We start from the raw sequence: 22,349 nt of genomic DNA, 5'->3' as shown, positions 1-22,349 counted from the left end.
GACCAATCTTTTGTAAATGCAAAAATACAAAATAAACAAACAAATGAATAAAAAAGGAAACGCATTAACACAAATGAAACACAGAAAAAAGACAAAAGTACCAAATGATCCTGACTGAAAAAGTCGATATATATAATCAATCTGAGGACTTGGACAGAGAGAGATTTACCAGATTTCTCCAAATGTTCACCTTTTCACTAAAGACTACATTTAGTTTTCTTTCTGCACCTCAATCTCCCAGGATGCACCACTCATACAATATAAATAGTAACTGGATGGAATTTGAACATTTGTTCAGCTACAACACCTGCACTGAGTCACTCTGCAGATCCAATTTCCAGAAAAAGTTTAATCTTAACTTCGTGCAGTTTTAAGTGTGCACACACACACACACACACACACACACACACACACACACACACACACACACACACACACACACACACACACACACACACACACACACACACACACACACACACACACACACACACACACAGCAGCTCAGAGTCAGATTTTTCAATCAGACTCCATCATGATGGAGGAAGCTGGAAGCCCCAGGCAGCGATGACAGCGGCGATAATTCAGCGTTAAATGTCGACATTAACAACCCCGTTAAAAAGCGATGAGAACAAAAAGGAGGCAGGTCGGAAAGTTAAATCAGTCCTGGGGGAGCGCTGAGTGAATCCAGAGATAGAAACATCGTTTGAGTAGCAGCAGACGTTTATTTAACTTTCTTTTTCATTTCAAATGTCCTGTAAATTAGTCTATTTAGTGTCTTTTTTGGGGTTCCAGGAGAATTGTATGACAAATGGTTGAGAATATCTGCTGTTGAAAACTTGAAGGAATCACCAGCTTCCTCCCAGATCTGGTTTACAGTTTAGAGTGGTCATCAGTGTCCTGCAACAATCCTCAGTTTCACTTTTCACCTCACTCACAGATATAAATCATGAGATAATGTAACTGTAAGCATTGCATTGTAATTACTGTTATTTTTTCCCCTCAGATAATGTTCAAGAGACTGAAGACTTTGTTTTGCAGGACACGCTCACAGTTCTTTTTAATCTTATGTATATCTCATCAAAGCATGTTGATGATGCAGAGGAGCAGCTGGATTACAGGGAGTTTCTCTGCTGAAGTGGGGGTGTTTTCAGGCCTGAGGCTGCTGGTTCAAGTCCTTGGAGCAGTGAGTTTGTTTTATAAGTTCTACTGGTTATAAATAAACAACATACTGGGTTCAGAGCAGTTTTGAGCCGATTTGTTGCATTGCCTTATCAATCATAAGCTTTTCATTCAGTACATCAATCCTCCACAGCAGGGGTTTTCAAAGTGTTGCACGAAATCAGGACACATGCTGCTCCCATTTCCCATGATGCTTTGATATATAATGTTGCTATGGATTAAGTAAGTTACAGGCTACAACAAGGCCCCATTTTTTTTAACCCTTTATTTGCAGGCTTGCAGTTTGCTACATGGATTATTTAAATACAGAAGAAAATGTTAGATTGTGTCCTTTTTCTGTGATTTCTAAGTACATTAATGCATGTTTATTTGTGATAGATAAGTACAAACACAGGAAGATAGCAAGTTCTCTAGCATCTTTTAAGTGGTTATATCTCCAGTCGGATTTTTGGTTTGTACGAGACGTAGAATTGCATATTTAATGTATTCAGTGTGGACAGAAACGTCTGATGTTATGGAACCTGATGCAATAGTCGGATGCTCGCTTGCTGTTAAGACATGGTGAAAGGGTTTTAAAGTATCTTCATTTCCAGGCACCTATTAACCACTGTAGCGAGAAATATTATATCACATCCTGGCTTTTGCTGCTAAGAAAAATATTGTTATGGGGGATTCGTGATAAGGCCCCTTTACGTTAAAGGTTGGTGTAAGGTGGTATAAGAGTGGCTATATATTGGTATATACAGTCATGGGAAAAATTGTTAGACCCCTGTTTTCTTCAATTGCTTGTTCATTTTAATGCCTGGTACAACTAAAGGTACATTTGTTTGGACAAATATAATGATAACAACACAAATAGCTCATAAGAGTTTAATTTAAGAGCTCATATCTAGACATCTTCCATGGTTTCTTGATAGTAACCAAAATCATTATCAAGAGACAAGGCTAGATATCAGCTCTTCAATTAAAGTCATTATATTTGTCCAAACAACAAACAATGGTGGTCTAATAATTTTTTCCATGACTGTATATCGGCCCTATTTGGACTATCTTGGACCTGACTCTTCCTCCATTCTTGGATAAGGACTCTCTTGAATCTGGACTTTTGTGACCCGTAATCTGGTTGTAAAGCGAATTGTCTCCTATGACCCTCCCGTTTCTGTCAAAGTGAGCTGTATTGTTTGTTTTATTTTGTATTAGTTGTAAATACTTTTACTGGTTGTTTGTAATACTTTTGTTGTTATTGTTGTTGTGTAAAATAAGAAAACTAATTTAAAAGATTTTTATGAAAAAATGAAATGCACCTGTGTGTTTCCTTTCAGCTGTCAGTTTGTAAACCTCTGCTCTACAAGAAATGATCGAATCACTTTGGCTTCAGCAAAAATTGATGCAACAATTCAATCTGCAGCAATTCGATAATAATAATGACACTTTAGGATGGAAAAGCTGAAACAATGTCTGCAGAAATACTCTGAAGTCATAATATTTAGTTGAAGCAGGTTTTTTGGAAGAACTGAGCAGAAACTTGAGAACGACCCCCAGTTCAGAGAGCAGCGTACTGCAGTCGGAGCACTAACAGGACGGGTGTAGTTACTGTAGAAACTTCCTACCTCTGGAACGCCGATCTTTCTGCAGGCATCCAGGAAGTTCTCCACATTTCTCCGACACTTGGCCATGCTGAGTTTCGGCTGGAAGCACAAAGTAACACAAAGACGCATTCATACACAAGAAATCATTCTCTAAACTACGATTAAAATCCTCTTTCCTGCTCAACTTGACACGTTTAAAATGTAACAGAAATAAAAGCAAAAGCTCTGGACAGCTATATTTCATCCTCAGGGGAGTATCATGAATATTCATCTCTGGGGTCAAAGGTCAGCACTGAGACGTACCACCGCCGGCGAGGGGACGTGGATGCTGCCGACAGAGCGCGGGCGAATGTGATTGGCCAGGTGGCAGAGAACGACGCCGTCCATCAGAGATGAGCCGAGGTCTTCAGGGAGGTTGACCTTCAGTCTGCTCTCGATGCTCTGAGGAGGAACAGAGAGTTAAAATCTGAAGCTCCACTTTGGAGAGAATATTCATGGTAAAATCTCATTTGCTATTTCTGCACTCCAAATCAAAGGAGATCATATTCCAATCAGACAGAATGTTGGAGATGTTGTGGAAGCAAAGAGGCGATTCACTATCATATATTCTGGTGTTGCCCTGTTGTGACACCATTTTGGCTGAGCGTACGTCAAATTCTAGAGACTACGTTTTCAACAAAAATAACTTTTTGTTTCAATTTGTTATATTTGGTGGATCTAGAACTGGAAGGAATAAAAATAAATATTTATATTTAAATGGCTGAAGAGGGAGGCACCTAGTGCAGATGAAAATTCTGCAACTTGCACTGATGCACATAAAGAAAGGTGAGACCTGAGGGCTTTAACTTCGAGCATTTAATTGTGGGACAGATAACTTGTTTTTTATTCTGAATACTGAGTAAGTAAAGTACAAGTACCATAAAAATGCACTTGAGTATTTTTATTTAATTCAATATCTTTACTTCTACTGGACGACATTTGTTTAACAGCTGTAGTTGGTTACGTCACAAATACAAAATATCACTATTAATTATGATGGATTAAGTCAGCAGGAAAGTTCCATATTTATCAGTTGTAATATAAAAGTAATGAACACATGCATCAACATGTATAATCAAATAATATATTTTATCAGTCTAATGGCTGCACCAAAAGATGAAGTCTTTACTGACTCCTGCTTTTGGAACAGCTTTTTTAACAACAAGTATATTGTTATTATTATCTTTGCACTAGTATTTTAATAACGTTTTTAATGCAGGACTGTTACAAAGTATTTCTACACTTTAATAATGCTACTTTGAGTAAAGAGAACTTCTTCCACCACCATCAGTAGTGAACCATATAGTCTATGTAATGAACACACAAATAAAATGGTGTGTAGTATTGAATTGGGACACAGTTGATGTTTAAAACAGTTTCTCTTTAAGATAGTTTTACATAACTTATGGACAGAAATACAAAGTGAAGTGTGTGTGATGTGTTAATCACAGACGCTGATGATGAGTAAACAGTGTCTCACATCTCGCAGTTGTTCTGTGAGCTCCAGTTCCTCTCGCAGCTGCTCCATCTTCCTCCTCATGGTGAACTGAGGATCGACTGACTCCAGACTCTTGTGGCTCCGCAGGAACACTGCAGCGAAGAAGGAGAAGTAGAAGAAGAAGAAGAAGAAGAAGAAGAAGAAGAAGAAGAAGAAGAAGTAGAAGTACAAGAAGAAGAAGAAGACAGTAGGTTAGACCGAGACACACACACAGAGAGAGAGAGAGAGAGAGAGAGAGAGAGAGAGAGAGAGAGAGAGAGAGAGAGAGAGAGAGAGAGAGAGAGAGAGAGAGAGAGAGAGAGAGAGAGAGAGAGAGAGAGAGAGAGAGAGAGAGAGAGAGAGAGAGAGAGAGAGAGAGAGAGAGAGAGAAAACCACCTGGGCAGAGACGACGAGCAAATCCCATGTTTTTTTATCTGATTGAGGCAGTCCAAGTCTGCTTGGTTCATTTCTGACTTCTCAGAGGCTATTAAAAGGTGAATTCAGTTTGTTATTTGACAAATAAATAACACTAACCTTTTAGTTTAAAACAAGCTTTTGAAGATTTATAAAGTATTTATGTTTTTTCATTTTTTATGGACAGGTGGTCTAATAAATTTGTTGAGCACTGTATATTATGAGAGTAATGGCAACGATTTGTGTTCAGTTTCTAAGTTTACGAATTGACACAAGGCAAAGTGTAGACTGGATCTCCCTATTCAGTAAATTTTTGTAAAGTTTATTTATAACGTGAGTACTCTTTAGTGTTCTTATGGCTGATTAAATAAAACACACTGAAGCTTTTAGCCATTTTTTCTTATCCGCCACGAAAAAAAGAAAATAAATCAAGGTCTGAACAGATGGTGCATTTAGAGGACCTTTACACTATCATGAAGATAAAGTTATATTAATAATGAAGATAATATAATAATAAAAAAAACAAAATAAATAATAATTAAAATAAATAATGTTAATATAATAATGACATCAAGCTAACTTTGATTGTAATTTCATTGAATGGTAAAGCTGGTTAAGCCTGGCATTATAGTACAGTAATGTCATCACTTTACTCACCATAGATTATACAAAGATACTTGTGCTGCCAATTTATTAGGTACACATTTTTATGCAGGCTAATAAACCAGCTCTGCAATAAATCCCCTTCATAATTTTTTTATTGTTCAGTTAGTGTTGATTGAACCAAACCATGAGTTTTGAGGATGTGGCTGTTTAACTGTACTTACTGCACAGAGAGAAGTTTTTCTATTATTCAGCCGACCCTCGCTGAGATGAAAAAGCTGCAGCTGGCTAATAATAACAGAGTAACACAGTGTGGACACACAGACACTCAGTGACTTCAGTGGGTGACACAGAAAAAGCCTTTCTGCCATAAAAGATGCAGAGAGCTTATGTAAGCACAACATTCACGTGCACTCATGCAGCTCGTTGCACTTTCGGCTTTGTCGCTGGAGCGCTCATGTAGAGGACGTTCACTGACCATTATCACATCTGTCAAATGATTCTGAGAGCAGGAGGGCTTGTTAAAAATAGAAAAAAGAAAAACAGAAAAACTCCTCAAATATATTTTTTTCTTCCTAAAAACGTCCAAAGAATTCAGCCAAAAGGGTGACTTCATTACAACATCCATATACAATATTTAAGCACAAGTATGAGTGTCACAGTGTAACAATACTCGTAAAAGTATTTTATTAGTAAAATGCATTTAAAATTTGTAGAAGTATGCAGATCCCTTACTTAGTCCTGCATTAACGACCTTACTTAAGTACAAAAGTATCAGCATCAAAATGTTCTAAAGTATGAAAAGTAAAAGTTCTCGTTTTGCAGGAAGGCCCCCCTCAGATTGTTTTATATATTTCAAATATATTATTGGATTATTAGTATGATTGATGCAATTATGTAAACAGCAGTTTACAGTTATCTTGTTAGGGCTCATTTGATCTATTTAATATAATGTTATGAGGTTTAATTTATTTTTAAATGAAGTGGAGTAAAAGTATAAAGTTACAGAAATGGAAATACTCAAGTAAAGTAAAGCATCTTAAAATTTTACTTTAAAAAGTACATATTTCTGTGCTGTCACTATTACTCTTTAGGATTAACTTTTCCAAATGTATCCCAACATTCACGACAGCTGTGACGGATGCCATGTTTCCTCCTGCAGTCTAATACATATGCTTTATTCTTGTCCATCATTATTTTCCTTTTCACAACCACTATGCCACAAATACTTAATTCTATATGACTCTCCCCTTATTGCCATATATGGATTTCCAGAAGAATGACTCTTAAACCTCCAAGTAATTAGATATTCTATCTCAGCGGCATAAGTCTGAATGTCTAACTCTCAAAGAGAAAGTGAAATTCTGATTATGTCACTGAACATTTCAATGATAAAAACTGTGTAGGGGGAACACACACACACACACACACACACACACACACACACACACACACACACACAGCTGAGGGGTGAATGATTCACCTCTGTGTCCTATTTTCTGCAAATAAATCTGCCTTCCACAGAGAAATGATCAGCTTGTATCTGTGTACTTCCACTGAGTGACCACAGGGGGGAGCCTAGTGTCTCTACAGTGGGTTCAGCTCTTGTGAAGTCTGCAGGATGTGAATGTTTTTAAGTCTGCAAGCCTCTTTAGCAAACAATCCTCATATATCTAAAGCTAAAACAAGCTTTTTACTAAACAATGGACAATCTAAAACAAAAAAAGTATGCTCAGATATTCAATATATCCCCCCCCAAAAAAGGTTAAATTGCAGACATTTATTTTAAAAATCCTAATATCCTTACAGTTTTATTAATAACAGCTTGAGACCTGCTATAACTGGGGGTACGGTGTAAATATAACTGGTCTGCGCTTTGACCCACCAGGAAGAGAGTGGTGCGCCTGCAGGTATTTATTTATCTTCTGAGGTTCAGGTAAGATCGTTTCTTTTTTGGGACGCATTCCATTTTCTATAACTGTGACCCTCTTTAGCATCCAGCAGAATAAAGAGCCATTAACGATGTTTGTTTGACTGTCAGATAATCCTGACTGACGTGAAGTCACTGTGGGATCAGAGACAGAGGAGATAACAAAGAGCAATCAGTTTTATCTTCTAGGTCAAGTAATTTTACGAGCGGCTGAACTCCTCCTCCCTCCCTCTCCCTCTCCCTCTCCCTCTCCCTCCCCCTCTCCCCCTCTCCCTCTAACATCTGAACACCTTGAGCCTGCAGCCTCTTGTTTCTACGTCTCCTTCTGTAACAGCGTATTAAAAGGTTTTGGAAGATATTTTTAAAACCCTGCATGAGGGCGTGTGGCTCCTTTTTTTGTTGTCTATTTCACAAATGTTTCCCAGCTCGCTTAATGTAGGAACCTGCTCCTTTTACAAGAAAAATGAGTCAGTAGTAAAACTACAACACATGTCCACCCTCTAGACTGTGATGTTTTGCATTAACATTCATGATCACCCTGCAGTTTGTTAAAGAGGAACTGCACACAGGATTATGTGTTTTATTGTACTGCCAATGAGTCGTGGCATGTGATAACTACAACAAAGCACTTCTACCTGCCTGGCTTCATCTGTATAGCAGTACCGCAAAGACTCATGGGTATTGTAGTATGTAGAGACATTCATCAAGCTAAATAGACAGAACCTCCTGCCTTCGTTTGGTCCACACTTTTTTTTAGCCTTTTCACTTTGATCAAAATCAAAGGTGTATAACCTGCCTGGACCAAAAAGCGGAACCTTCATCTGAAGAAAACAGGTGGTCTTGGTCTTGGTCAGGATCAAACTGAAACACGGTCTAGTTTGTTTCAAGCGGGAAAGCACTTATTAAATGGTTTGAAATTCTCTGCCAATTAAAGGAAGTTCTGTAAAGCTGTGGTCAGAACTAGAAAAACAAAAAAACAACAGCGACTTTGTAAAGCATCAGTGGGAAAGAAAAAACATCCAACACTTTCAATTAGAGAGAAATGATACAAAACGCAGGGAGAGCCAGTCTACAAACCAATCAAGTATTGGGAGATGAAGCTCATGTAGGTGAGACAACAGGATTTAGGTAAAGGCATGTCAAAAAGGCTTAACTAGTATTAAATAAAGATGCTGCTCTTTTAGTCTCTTTAAACTGGCATTCATGCTGTTTTTTTATATGTAATGTACAGCAGTCTCCACCAGAGGTCAGTCTGTAAGCAGTTTAGCTGAGAAACATGGTGACTTACAGGACTTGTTCAGGTTTTACTCTGAGGATAAAGGGTTTGTGATTTACACACAAACATAAACACCACATGTCATATATGACATGTGAGAAATTATCACGTTCTCACAGTGTTTGTTTCTATTCTGATATTTGAGTTTCTGTTGAATTCTGAAGACAGAGCAAAGTGTTGCTGATGCTGCTGAGGTCATACTCTCTGTTTATCTTTTACACTGTTCATGCACTAGTTCTAACATGGTTTTTATTGATATGTTTTTAAGTTTCCCACCTCTTCAGCCTGTTTCTGTGAAATGAATGAAATTAAATAGTCTTTTCTAAACTTTATTTCAACAGTAACCTTGGAAACAAGATTCATTGTTCAATGTTTTTTGTCAGAACAATAAAACAGAAATATTTCCCTGCATTGCAGTGGCTGTCTGTGTGTTTATATGGAACATATAAAATAATCAAATAAAACCTGAAGCTGATTGAGAAACTCTACAGTTAAACCGCCCGATAAAATATGAGCACTGATCTAATCTTGTATATTAAAAGCTGTATATCTGCAGGGAAACAATCTGCTTCACATTCACACTTCTGTCTTCAGCATCAGAGCTCAACTGCTGTTAGTCATACTCATTAAAGGCTTAAAAAACAGGCTCTGGGTTAGTTTTTATAGTCTACAGAGCTCACTGTATATCCCATACTGTAACTGTGGATACTGTAGGAAAAGGTTCTGTTACAGGTAGGTGACTCATGGAAGAAAAATCCAACATGGCCTGTCAAATGAGGTAATTCTTCACCACAAGCCTCCAGCTACATCACAGATTCTCCAGCTCTTTCTTCTCTACACTGTTCTTTTCAATAATATGAAAGTTAAGGTTACAACTGGCCTTTATCTATGTGGAAGAAGTTGTGTGCTTGTTTCTTCAGTTTGGGGTGCTTTTTTGCCTGTTTTTGCTTCATTTACATGTTTTTATTAAGGTTTTTATTGTCTTTGCTTCATCGTTTGTATGTATTTATTGCCTTTGTGTAATATGTGTCTTATTGTTTTTTATTATTATTCTTATGAAGCACTTTGTGAATTATATTTCTGTCGAAGGTACTATACCAATAAACATGTTTTTATTAATACAAAAAAAAGTCATTACTCTGAGGAAATTATTTTTATATATAATTAGCAAAATGTACTTTAAGTATGAAACGTGAAACTATTCATTGTGCAGCAAAATGTTCCCTGTCAGTGTTTTTCTATTACATGTGATGTTTTTGTATCATATTCCATAAGATCATCATGTGTTTGTAGCATGGCTGTCCCGTGACATCATAAAACAGCTGTTCTCAGCTCTGTAATGATGCATTTTCCAGCTGATCCAAAGAGTTTATGTAACTGGATTTAATCACAATTTACAAGGTTTTCACTGGGGATGAAACAACTGTAATCTGAAAAGTAACTAAAGCTGTCAGACAAATGTCGCAGGGTGAATCTACAGAGTTGCAGAAAAAGGAAACATTATGTTATAATAACAATAATTAAGTACCAGCACATGGAGTTTCTACTTAAGCAAAATATTTGAACTTTCTATAATTTGTCACTTAAAAAAATAAAAAAATAAAATAATAATAATAATAATAATAAATAAATAAATAAATATATATATATTAAAATGGGTCTTCGTTCAGCTCCCCGGGAACAGGAACGGCAGCAACATTTATCAGCACCTTGTTCCACCAGATTATCCTAATGATGCAAAAATCGACTCGTGATTTACAATATTAAAGTGTTTACAGGGACAACACATTAACTACATTAACTACACACACACACACACAGACACAGACACACACACACACACACACACACACAGAGGGTGATGATTGGCTGTTAATGAGGTCAGGAGCAGCGTGTCAGTTGCTAGTGATGTCACTCTCCCTGAGGCATGAACCCATTAAAGACCATTAGTCATAATGTTATCACACTTACACACAACCACTAAGAAACTCAATCAGGGCTTCACAGGACACTAGCAGCCCTGTGATGCTTTTTTTTTCAACACAATAAATGTCCCAAGGATTAAAGATTTAGGTCAGTTGGTCAATTAGCATTAATGTTGTCGTGGTGATTGATTGCTTAGCAGCAACCTCTGTTAAAGTGTATGGACATTTAGCTTTTTTTTTTCATTTTAGTGACAAGCCGCCCCGCTATACTATTTTGTTTTGGGCTGCATTATACAATAACATATACACAGAGTGTCAAAATAAAATGAACTTTAATTAAATTACATTTTGCTGGAAAATTAATCATTTTGATTCATTGACCAATAGATACAACAGGTAATTAGTAGCACCCTTATTCATTATTGTTATTATCTTCATTTGTTCATGTTGCAGCTTTGGTTGTTTTATCATACATTACATGCATTATTTGATTCTGTAATTTCCCAGCTTGGGATAAATAAAGTATATCTATCTATCTATCTATTCTGAACTCTTCAATTACCTTATCTTAGTGACTCCTATCCATTCTTATAGATTTGCTTTTATGTGACATCTCCTTATTTATCATATTTTTACCGTTTTATTGCCTGTATTGCTTCTTCCTATTTATTTGCATTTTTGTGTTTGTGTATCGTGATTTATTTATTTTATTTCTTCTGATAAATATAACTTGTTTGTTTGCCTACTGCCTGATTTTGTCCTGCTCATGTTGAGCCTTTTGTTGTTACTTTACCCTTTTCTTCTGCTCTCGCTTGGCTTTGTCTATCAAAGCACTTGGTAAACACTATATAAATAAAGTTATTATTATTATTATTAGTGTCAGGTTTTTTTTATGTTTGTTTATTTTTATGCTTTCCTGCTGCAAAAAGAATTTCCTCTTGTGTGAAAATAAAGATCTGCTGTGCTGTTTTTAGCATAATGCCCATAGCTCACCACTTTTTCTGTGTCTCTTTATAGTTTGATGCTGAACTAGACTTTGTCAAAACCAGGCAACTATGGCGTCATTTTAGTGCCAAAATTCACGCGCGTAAAAACATGATCAGCGCGCATAAACACCACTCTCATCGCGCTCTCAGCGCGCTCGTGGTCTCTGTTTATACGCTCGTTGTCACTTTCTGCGCGCTCGCGGTCTCTGTTTACACGCTCGCGGTCACTCTCTGCGCGCTCGCGGTCACTCTCTGCGCGCTCGCGGTCCCTCTCTGTGCTTTCTCTTCGCTCGACGTTGCTGAGTTTTGGCACTTTGGGGGCGGGCATTGAATGGACGGCCCCCGCAACCCCCCTCCTTTTTGATTGGTCACTTTAAACGCCTACTGTCTCAGATCAGAGCCAATCCGAGGCAGAGTATGGCGGGTCATCATTGCGATTGGCGGGAGAATTTGATTGCGGAAATGTGGAATGCGGATCGAGAAGAGATGTCTGAGAAAAAAGAGGTAAGTTGAGGAACAGACATATATTTAAATTTAAATGTATTGAACAGCTTGGGAGTAATTGTGATAGTTTACTGACTGCTACTCCACCGCAATCCAGCGACTGGACTTGCATAGTTACCACAGTTGCTATGGAAGCGGCCGCCATCTTGGGACGGGGGAAGCCGTGTCTACTATATATATATATATATATATATATATATATGCCCTGTCTGGGCCAGCACCTAGAAACAGTGAGGATTGTTGTTATTATCGCCTTAATATTCAGACAGATATACAGTGCTAGCCTATAACAGCAGTGGCTACGTTTAAAGTTGCTACGAGAAATTGCTGACCCAATACATAACATTCTCATAACCTTCTGTTATAGTGGTCTGATCACAGTGGAGGAGACCTGGCAGTTTCCTGAGGGAAAAAAAAACATTTTCATGGCGCTATCATGGCTGAGCAAGTAAGTCACACAGTTAGCCTATCTCTCAGATTTCATTTTGATATCATTTGATTTTATGCCGGGACCAGTGGGGTAGTAGGATTTTTTTTAGTGGGAGGTATGTTTATGAGTTTCACATAAGTTGTAACAATAGGAACTTTTGTTGGGAACCCTTGTTTAGCTTCGGTTTTCACACGGACATTTTTGAGTGTGACACCACCTGAGTGACGAGATGGAGATTTTGTTTATACCCTGCATGCTGAAGATAATAATAATAAGTTTGTAACTTAAGTGGGTGAAACGCCGAGAGAGTGTGTCCTTCTCAGGAAGTGATAACAAACTTTATCATAAGTCACCATGATAACATACAACATACAATACAACATAGTAATATCAATATCAATATATATATATATATATATATATATATATATATATATATATATATATATATATATATAGTAGACGCGGCTTCCCCCGTCCCAAGATGGCGGCCGCTTCCATAGCAACTGTGGTAACTATGCAAGTCCAGTCGCTGGATTGCGGTGGAGTAGCAGTCAGTAAACTATCACAATTACTCCCAAGCTGTTCAATATATTTAAATTTAAATATATGTCTGTTCCTCAACTTACCTCTTTTTTCTCAGACATCTCTTCTCGATCCGCATTCCACATTTCCGCAATCAAATTCTCCCGCCAATCGCAATGATGACCCGCCCTACTCTGCCTCGGATTGGCTCTGATCTGAGACAGTAGGCGTTTAAAGTGACCAATCAAAAAGGAGGGGGGTTGCGGGGGCCGTCCATTCAATGCCCGCCCCCAAAGTGCCAAAACTCAGCAAAGTCGAGTGAGGAGAAAGCACAGAGAGAGACCGCGAGCGCGCAGAGAGTGACCGCGAGCGTGTAAACAGAGACCGCGAGCGCGCAGAGAGTGACCGCGAGCGCGCAGAAAGTGACAACGAGCGTATAAACAGAGACCACGAGCGCGCTGAGAGCGTGCTGAGAGTGGTCTTTATGCGCGCTGATTATGTTTTTACGCGCGTGGATTTTGGCACTAAAATGACGCCATATGCAACCTCCAGGTCTGAGCAGTGGGGCAAACCAGGAAGTGCTTTAAGCTGCATTCTACTGAAAATTCCAGCAGGCGGTGCTGATGGCGGCCGCAGAAGCATTTGGGTCCATTTATTTCAATACAAAATGAGAAAACTTCTCACTTGATTTACTACCTCAGAAATTTTTTGGGGGACAACACTATGGTCTCAATCTCTAGTAAAAAATCTTCTTCAAGACAATTTGATGTTCATAGTGTAAATAATAATAATTTATAAGAAAATAGAAGGTAAAGAATCGTATGATTTGGGGCGTGGCTACCTTTAAATGACAGGTCACTAACAAGGCAAGCCGTCATCAGGAGAAGCAGAACAATGCGTATCCACGGCAACTTGTCAATAAAGTTAACATTGTATATGGTATATGGTCTCATAACTTTGACCCTTTCACACTGTATTTCAACAATTTGTTAATTTAAAATGTCTTGTTCAGTGTTTGGTTGGACTAATAGACAGTCCAAGGAGTCGCTGTTCATTTTTCTTAGGACTGTAACGTACATTTTGTTTATGTTTTTTGCTAGCCAAAATTAACATCCCAGTTAATGCTAACATGAATTAGCAGCGGCTTCGCACTGTCAGGTTGCCGGTGTAGAGAGGCTTGTAGTGTGTGTCATATTCCTCTCGCTCCTCCACAGTCTAAATCTGATCTGCTTCCCGTTACCGAAAACAAGATGATGACAAGTGTAACGATGAACTCGATGCCTCAAACGGGCAGTCCACAAACCAATGAGTGACGTCACCGTCACTACGTCCATTATTTATACAGTCTATCGTCAAAACATATCGCAGGCAAATTAAGCTAAATATCTTTATCCCTCAATGCAAAGGTATGATGATTGATCTATAATCCTGGACTCCACATTGGCACATTAGCATAGGTTGTAGTGGTCGATTCAGATGCTGACATGAGATGAAAATGAAAGCAAGATTCAACGTGCTGTGGTTTCAAAGTCTCTGAAGGTTTGTGAGAGATTTGTTAACATTCAGAAGTTCTTACTGTGAGTGTATGAACAGTTTAACAGCTCACCACTGCTGCTAACTTCCTGCAACATGTCAGAGCCTTTTATGGAGCAACTGACTTAAACACAGCTCGCCTCTGGGATAGCACACACACACAGACACAGACGGCTGTGATCCATCTAAAATATTGGACTCTGTTCCAGTGCAAGTAGGATACTCCTTTAGGGACCATTATCTAACACTTAAAATAAAGGGACTAAAAATACACACAGACACACACACAAATGTGCAGATGAAACCCAGACTCATTCAAATAGTAGACGCCACACACACCCACACACACACAGACACACAGACACACAGACACACACACACACACACTTGGAGGGACATCAAACAATCCTAATATGGCCTCTGGATTTCTGATACACACCGGATGCACCGCCGCTGCTTTTCCTAAAACCTCGACACAAGCCGACGGTTACAAATAAAACAACCGAAAACATGTTCTGTAAGACCCAAATTCTCACCAAAACAAAGTGCACCAAAACCCCCAAGAATTTGTAAGATGCAAGTCCAATTTAAAGAAACACTTCATCTCAAAATAACCATTTGTATATCAATTACTCACCCAGCGTTACATTCAATTGAAACAACAAAGCTTTTCTCACATAGCTGAAATACAGAATCTGAAAATGGACTTAATCCTTTCTGATTGGAAGTAAATGGGGGCTGCTTGACTTGAATGACAGTTTGTAAACAAATATTTGGATACATTATTATATTGTAGTTGTCTTTAAGTATGCAAGGTAACAAGGGGTGATTAACTTGTCATTTTAAGGGTGAATTATTCCTTTAAAGAAGTGCATGCTGAACTACACAGCCAGGGCCTTCATCAGTAAGTGTATTCAGGTAAGACATTCACAACAAAAACTTCAGAATTCTCAAAACTCAAAATTTCAAGGCAAAAAACTATTTTTTGAAGCCACAGAAAAGCTTCTATGTTGCTAGAACTGAATTTATCTCCTTAAATACAGATAATTTCAGACCTTTCAGGCTGCTCTGTCACACACCCTGTATTTACTCCTTTACAGAATCATTACACTCACACATATTGGTGAGTGAGTGAGTGTGTGTGTGTGTGTGTGTGTGTGTGTGTGTATTACTACAGCAGTGTGGTCACACATACACAGTGAAAATTCTACCATGTGCATCCACACACACACACACGCACGCACACACACACACACACACACACGCACGCACGCACGCACGCACGCACGCACGCACGCACGCACACAAGCACACACACACACACACACACACACACACACACACACACACACACACTCGGAGATGAAAGTAGTGTGTGGTAAAGCTCCTCTTTGATTAGTGTCTCATGCTGCCATACACAGGCTCACGTCTACGCACATGCGCGCACACTTATTAGAACTCAACTGATACTGGACTTATGAAGCAATTAGTAATACTTGAAAGTACAAAAAAAATGAACTGTGACATCAGACAGGTCAGTGCTCTCTGGTGGACACACTGTGTCATAGAGGATTTCTCAATCAACTCTAAACACTTGCACAGAAAATAAGAAAGAAAGATTTATGATTAACAAACACAATGTCAGTTATAAGATAAATGTCGGTTTGTCAGCAGGATTATAGAAAAACATCTGGCCCAATTTTCATGAAACTTTGTGGAAGCGTGTAGCATGGATCAAGGAAGAACCATTTACATCTTGGAGCAGATGAGTGGAGCTCTGACCTTATTAAGTGCCCCTCTAATGTTTCCAGTCTTTATGCTACACTAAGCTGACTTTCTCGTGCTGAACATGCATAAGACTGATATCAATCTTTTCATTTAACTCATGACAAGAATGCAAATAACATATAAAAATGCAATAAACATATTTCCCAAAATGTCTGATAATTATTTTAACTGGCTGCTGAAGCTGGTCACCCAAGAAAACAATAGTAACACAGAGAAAACAGAGCCGAGTGCAAAACAGGTGACAAACTTTCTACCAGACAGTTCAGGACATAAAAGAAATCAGAGATGAGCTCTCAAACTGCTGTTGGAGAAGTTTGAAAGAGAGACTGAGTCCAGGTGTGAGATCTGGCCCTGCAGCCTTCGAGGCCGGTTAGTTTAAAGAAGCGGGACCTACCGCGGCTGTGCATGCCTCCGTCTTCATGGCTACGAGCTGTATCTCTATGGAGGGGCGAGGCCTGTGAGAGGAGGGAGGGAGCAAGACAGGAAGGAGGGGGCGAGCAGGGCAGCGAGGGCGGGGCTACAACCAGGAGGTGGGAGTGGTCAGGGAGACGTGGGCGTGGAGTGTGTAGTGCAGGAAGGTGGGCCACCAATAGTGAATCAAGTACAGCAAGGCAAAAACACACACCCCGAAAACACCAAAATCACCAGGAGAGAGGTCCCGAAACGTGTTTGTTAAAGAATAAAAACAGGGAGGCAGATTTGAGACGAGAGACACACATGCAGGCAGGTCAGATCAGATGATTTTCACAATAAAAGTCATGCAGCAGATCAGTGAGAGCAGAAAAGGTAGAAAAACAGAAAAAAAAAAACACGTATATCAGAAGAGGAAAATGTGAAAAGGGGAGATGACAACATGTAACACAAAACAGCACAAAAACAAAATAAAGATTAGTGGCAGTTCACATTACATTCCCCCGACATGCTGTTAGCATCATGTTAGCTTCATTAGCAGTTAGCAACATTTCACACACTGCTAACAGTTAGCAAACAAAGGCTGGATGGTTGCTAGCTCTAAAAAACAAAAAACAAAGAAGCAGCATGGGACTGAAGCTCACTATTCTACAGACACAGCGGACAAGCAACTGATTCTCATTAATGTTGTTGTTTAAACTAGCTCCGATCCAAGACAGTCACGTTCACACGTTCACATCATTGTCCTGGATTGCCAGTGGTCATTACAGATTTAAAAAAATGCAAATAAACTGGTTTGAAATGGGAAAAAATGATGTCAGGCGAGTGGTGCAGAGTAACTGAGTTAATTTACCCTGTGGTACTAATACTTTACTCATTTCATTCATTCATTTTACTTCTACTCCACTACATTTTATTTCATAATAATAAACAGATAACTACAATAATATATCATAGGTAAAACATTATTGATCCCTCATATTACAAAAATTATTTCCACTTTTACACATCGATAATTATAATCCAGTGATAATACATAAAATATACATTATTCTGAAATGGGCCTTTCTGCATAATAAAATGTTTTACTTTTGGTACTTTATGTATATTGTGATGCAAATACTACAGTAAGATTTTGAATGCATGACTTTATTTCGTGACAGGATTTCTAAGGTGTGGTTTTACTACTTTTTCCACAAAAAAAATTCCATTCCGTTAAAGAAATCCTGAAAACCATAAAAAAGAAAATGCAAAAACTGCAAACTCCATATGATTATAGTTCTTAGTCTTTGCAATGTCCAGAATTTTTTAACGTCTCCATCAAACTCTCGAGCATTCATAATGCAATTACCCATAATTCTTGAACAGTTTTCAGCAAGATCCTGCAGCTTAACTAAAAATGTTGATCAAAATCATATCTTGATTTTTTTTTTTTTTTTTTTTAACTTCACTCCCAACTTTTCCCGACTTCACTCAGGCCATATCTGCAGGTTTAGCATGGCAATGCAATCCAACATACTACATATTCTACCCATGGTGTATATTATTTGGAAAAACTGTGTATTTTTATGAGCAACAAAGATATGAAACACCTCTCTTCAGCATGAAACTGTTTCCACAATCACCCTGTGAGTCTCATCACCCAGGTATCTGAGCGACTCTCTTAGCCCAGAGCCAACTCACCTGAGCGGGGCTTCAGTCCGAACACGGGGCTGCAGAAGGATGGAGGCCCGCTGGCTGGAGATCTGTCGTGTCGCTGCAGCAGTAGAAATGAAAACAACAGTTTACTACTCTATCTCATTAACACATAGTGAAACAAAGTCTAATTCACTGAACAGATGCTGGATGCTCTGAGTCCTGTGCTTCATGTGGGAGATGTTTGCAAAGACACACAGACTAACAAACGACTCCACAGAGAAATAAAGAACACAGAAACACATGTGAAAAGTTCAGGGACCTGAAGTTAACCTCCAAACTGGCTCACAAACAGCAGCCTCCCTCCTCCTCTGTCTTTAACCATCATTCAACTTACATAACCAGCAGACTGATTCAGTGTCAGCACTCGTGATTTAAGTGGTATGAATTTTTCCAAAGACGGTGTCATCAAAGTTAATTTAAAAATGATCCTGCAGAGTTCACTAAGCAGCAAATACAGCAGCATCACATCCCTCAACCTGTTGACTAATCCTGCAGCTCGGCCCACCTCCAGCAAATAAAATCTAATCAGAATGCAGACAGACTGGAGATGATGAGAACTACCTCCACAGTGCTGGGAGAACGCCTGGCTGCCTCTATTATCATTCAGCTAAAGGGGAAAATCACTCAGGCTTTTTTGTATTTCGTTAACTCTTTTGAGTTCTTTGAATACTTTTCATTCTGCCTGTATATACCCCTTAAAATGTTCACCATGCCATGTTGGAATCATTTGTTTCAGTACAACCTCACCTATATAACCTGATAATTACAGTTTCACTTTGACTTACTAGATCAACATTTTTAACCCCCAAAACACACCAACAGAACATCTACTTCTATATTTTTGTACTAAATATATTTGACCTTATCTCCTTTTACTTGGCTTATCATCATCTAACAAAAACTGGCATGGCGTTTCAAGTCTTGAGAGGGAAGCTGACGGCAGGAAAACACTGCTGAAGTTTTTACAGCGTGGCGTCATGAAGAAGTCATGTGATGTAATCACGCCGGCGTGATCAGAGTCTTGGGTGGCGTGTGAGAGATGCGACCGATTGTAGTCTTACAGCAACAGCCTACATCCGGGGAGTCAGACTAATACCAAGTGAGAATGGGGGGAGTCTGAAATGCTGATAGGGATTTTGTGTCTTGCTCAAAAAACGCTTCAATCTAGTAGAGAAGCTTTTTTTATCCTTCATTCAAAACAAACTAACAGAGGTGAACAAAGGGACGTTTGTCCTTGTTGTTGTTGTGGTTTTCTTTCTTTAAATCTAGAAGTCAGCCGGTTTATATTCTCCACTGAGAGTCTGATACACAGTTTGTCTGTGTGGTTGTTCTTTTCCTTTGGAGCATTGTTTCGACCAGTCTGGGGGAACAAAGCCGCGTTGTTCTGCTCGTTCCTAAACCTACACTCTCTTCACTCTGTTTGTTTCTGTAAAACACTGAAGACTCAGTTTGAGGGTGGCGAGCTGTAAATGTTTAGGTTGGTTTTTTAGACTTATTTGCTTTCTTTCCAAACATCACGACGAGATGGACATTTATCGTTTTATGTCTGTGAGATTATTACAGAGCTAAAGTGACGACGTCAAACACTGTCAATCGCTCCTCACAGGTTTCTGACTGCTCCAAATAATATATGGACAAATACTTGAAGCCTGACAACATGGATTCCTGTGCAATCTGGTAATCACGCGATTCTTGCATTAACTCTTGGTATTGCGACAAAGTCAGGGCATGGTTGGCCTACATTAGCATAATGACTGAACGAAAGGGGGTAGCAGCTAAGCCTGGCTCTGTCCAAACCTCACTACCACGTTTAATCTTTTTCTTTAATCTCTGCTCACACAGAAATATAAAATCAATTTGCAGTTTTAGAGGTTTTAGAGTTTGAGAATTTATGCGGTTTTAGTTACTTCCCCAAATAATGAATCAAGTCTTTATTTTTTACTCATTAGTAGGCCCATCATGATAACCACATTTTGTTGAATGATATATTGTCAAAGAAATAATTGCTAAAAAAATATTATTATTGTCAGTTTAAGACTGAATGAACTTGAGCCCCGCCTTCAGGGAAACTCTGACACAGGGAGCAAATGAAAAAACAGAAGCAGCGCAACCACAAAAAAACATCAAAGTAATTTAATTGAGGCTAATGTGATGAATTAAACTCATGTAATGGTTAAAAAACACATATGGACATAATCTTTATACCTTTTGTTGACCTCAGTAAGTCGATATTGTAATTATTGTGACAGGCCTACTATGAATTACAGTATTTGGGGGTGAAAGACAAGACTTAAAGACACAATAAAATACAACAGTTCTTGGTTGGCATTAACTAAATAAACCTCATAAAACTGAAATCTTACAGGTTGCTCATGAAACAAACAAGACATTTTTTGACGGCACATATCAGCCACTGCAGATGAACTCTTCACACACTGACATGCAAGACTGTCAATTCACCAGCCACCAGCTTATCAAAGTTGACTTGATTCAAACCAAATTTTTCAATAACTCAGAGTGACTGGTGAAACATCTGGACTCACGTGTAGCAATAAATTAACATTGTCTCACCCTGTTCACATGTGTAACCTGCTGCCAGGTCAAATGTGAAACATGTGAAAGCTCAGCGTGTTTTTTTATTCGCTCACAGCAAACAGACACACAGGTAAAAGACGGTCAGTTTTACTGGACACTCTTAAGGGCGAGACAGAGCCTACATCCAGGGGTCTGGAGCTGCCTTTACCTTGATTGACATATGCCATTCATACTCCCGGCATGCAAGCTGCGCCTGAAACCTGGCCTTCTCTAGAATCATCTGTCTCTTCTTCTGGAACTCATAGCCACCTTCCTCCATGTGCTGCTACAGAACGCATCACATGTTTAGGCTTTAAATTACCTTAAATAATTGCTATATCTCTTACAAACTTTAAATTTCCAAGGATAAGACACAAAAGGACTTGATCTCTATCGTGCAAGCATCAAGGAAAATAACTAACAATTTAAGCCACTATGCGCAAGATTTCAAGTTGTCCAACTTTGGCACCCCCTAGTGGTAGCATCAAAACACACTTACATAGTCAGCAATGGGGACTTTTTTTAAGGCCTCTGCTAAAATGTGAATTGTATTTTTTTTGACAGTTTATAGACTAAATAAAAATTATAAGGAAATGTGTTTTTGATACTGAATAACTATTAGTTCTAGTTTAGTTATCTTCATTAATTCAAATGTAAGATTTTCCTTATATGTTATATTTTTTATACCTACATTTTAACGTCTGCAATATATTTATATACTTGTTTGCATATGAAATAACTTGAAATTAATGTTCAAGATATTGACTGTACACACGTGTTTTTATCTTTGTAGACAACTTGTAAGCATAACTTTGCTGTCACATACCTTCTATACAGGGTCTCAGGGAAATCATCAGAGCTATGAGATCTTTAATTTACTTTCTCATTGTTGTTTTTCTGTATACCGTGGATTTAGGAACTTTAGTTTTTATAACAAACATACTGGAAGTTTTTCCAGAAAAAGAAAAAGCATCACCTTGATGACAAATATTAAATGTAAGTGCTGTTATAGATCAAATTACAATAATGTAAATGACGATGTAAACTATCATCATGTAGATGATATGCAGACGACAACTTCCTGTGTAGCAACTCAAAGTTAAGATAAATTTAAAGTTTTGCACACTGTACCTTCGGTGTGGTGGCACCATCATCACTGTCTTGCCCACTGAAGACACAGAGAGAGAGAAGTAATGAAGAACAGAGGATAATAATGACTTGGCAGACACAGCAGCAGAGACAGAAATATTGCACACTGACCATTAATCTACATGATGCATTGGCAAAGAAAAACTGAATTTCACTTGCAGCTTCAAAGTCAAAGTGATCGAACTTTACACATTTTTAAAACCTGAAACGGGAGTCAATGATTGCTGATGTTAGGGAAGGATTATGGGAATTTAGATCCCGGTATTTGCTGGAAAAAGCAGTAAAAGGAAAGGGACACTATGCAGAATGCATGGT

At 38.5% G+C, this 22,349-nt stretch overlaps 1 protein-coding gene across 6 annotated transcripts in view; it reads right to left on the bottom strand.

Moving 5' to 3' along the window:
- lrch1 (leucine-rich repeats and calponin homology (CH) domain containing 1) overlaps positions 1-22,349 on the bottom strand; it is a 95,264-nt gene that overhangs the window by 12,608 nt on the left and 60,307 nt on the right. For 4 of the 6 annotated variants that reach the window (XM_059343522.1, XM_059343520.1, XM_059343524.1 and 1 more), the window contains exons 13-18: positions 22,017-22,053; positions 18,297-18,369; positions 16,597-16,719; positions 4,291-4,400; positions 3,075-3,212; positions 2,793-2,870 (exon numbers count right to left, since the gene is read on the bottom strand). In XM_059343522.1, coding sequence (XP_059199505.1) covers positions 2,793-2,870; positions 3,075-3,212; positions 4,291-4,400; positions 16,597-16,719; positions 18,297-18,369; positions 22,017-22,053 — 559 coding nt within the window. The remainder of the gene's footprint in view (positions 1-2,792; positions 2,871-3,074; positions 3,213-4,290; positions 4,401-16,596; positions 16,720-18,296; positions 18,370-22,016; positions 22,054-22,349) is intronic. The other 2 variants (XM_059343525.1, XM_059343521.1) reach the window with 1 other exon arrangement.

Source organism: Centropristis striata, chromosome 10 (genome assembly GCF_030273125.1).
Source record: "Centropristis striata isolate RG_2023a ecotype Rhode Island chromosome 10, C.striata_1.0, whole genome shotgun sequence".
NCBI classification, from domain to species: Eukaryota; Metazoa; Chordata; class Actinopteri; order Perciformes; family Serranidae; genus Centropristis; species Centropristis striata.
Note: the sequence above shows the minus strand (reverse complement) of the source record. Positions and strands in the feature narration are given on the sequence as shown.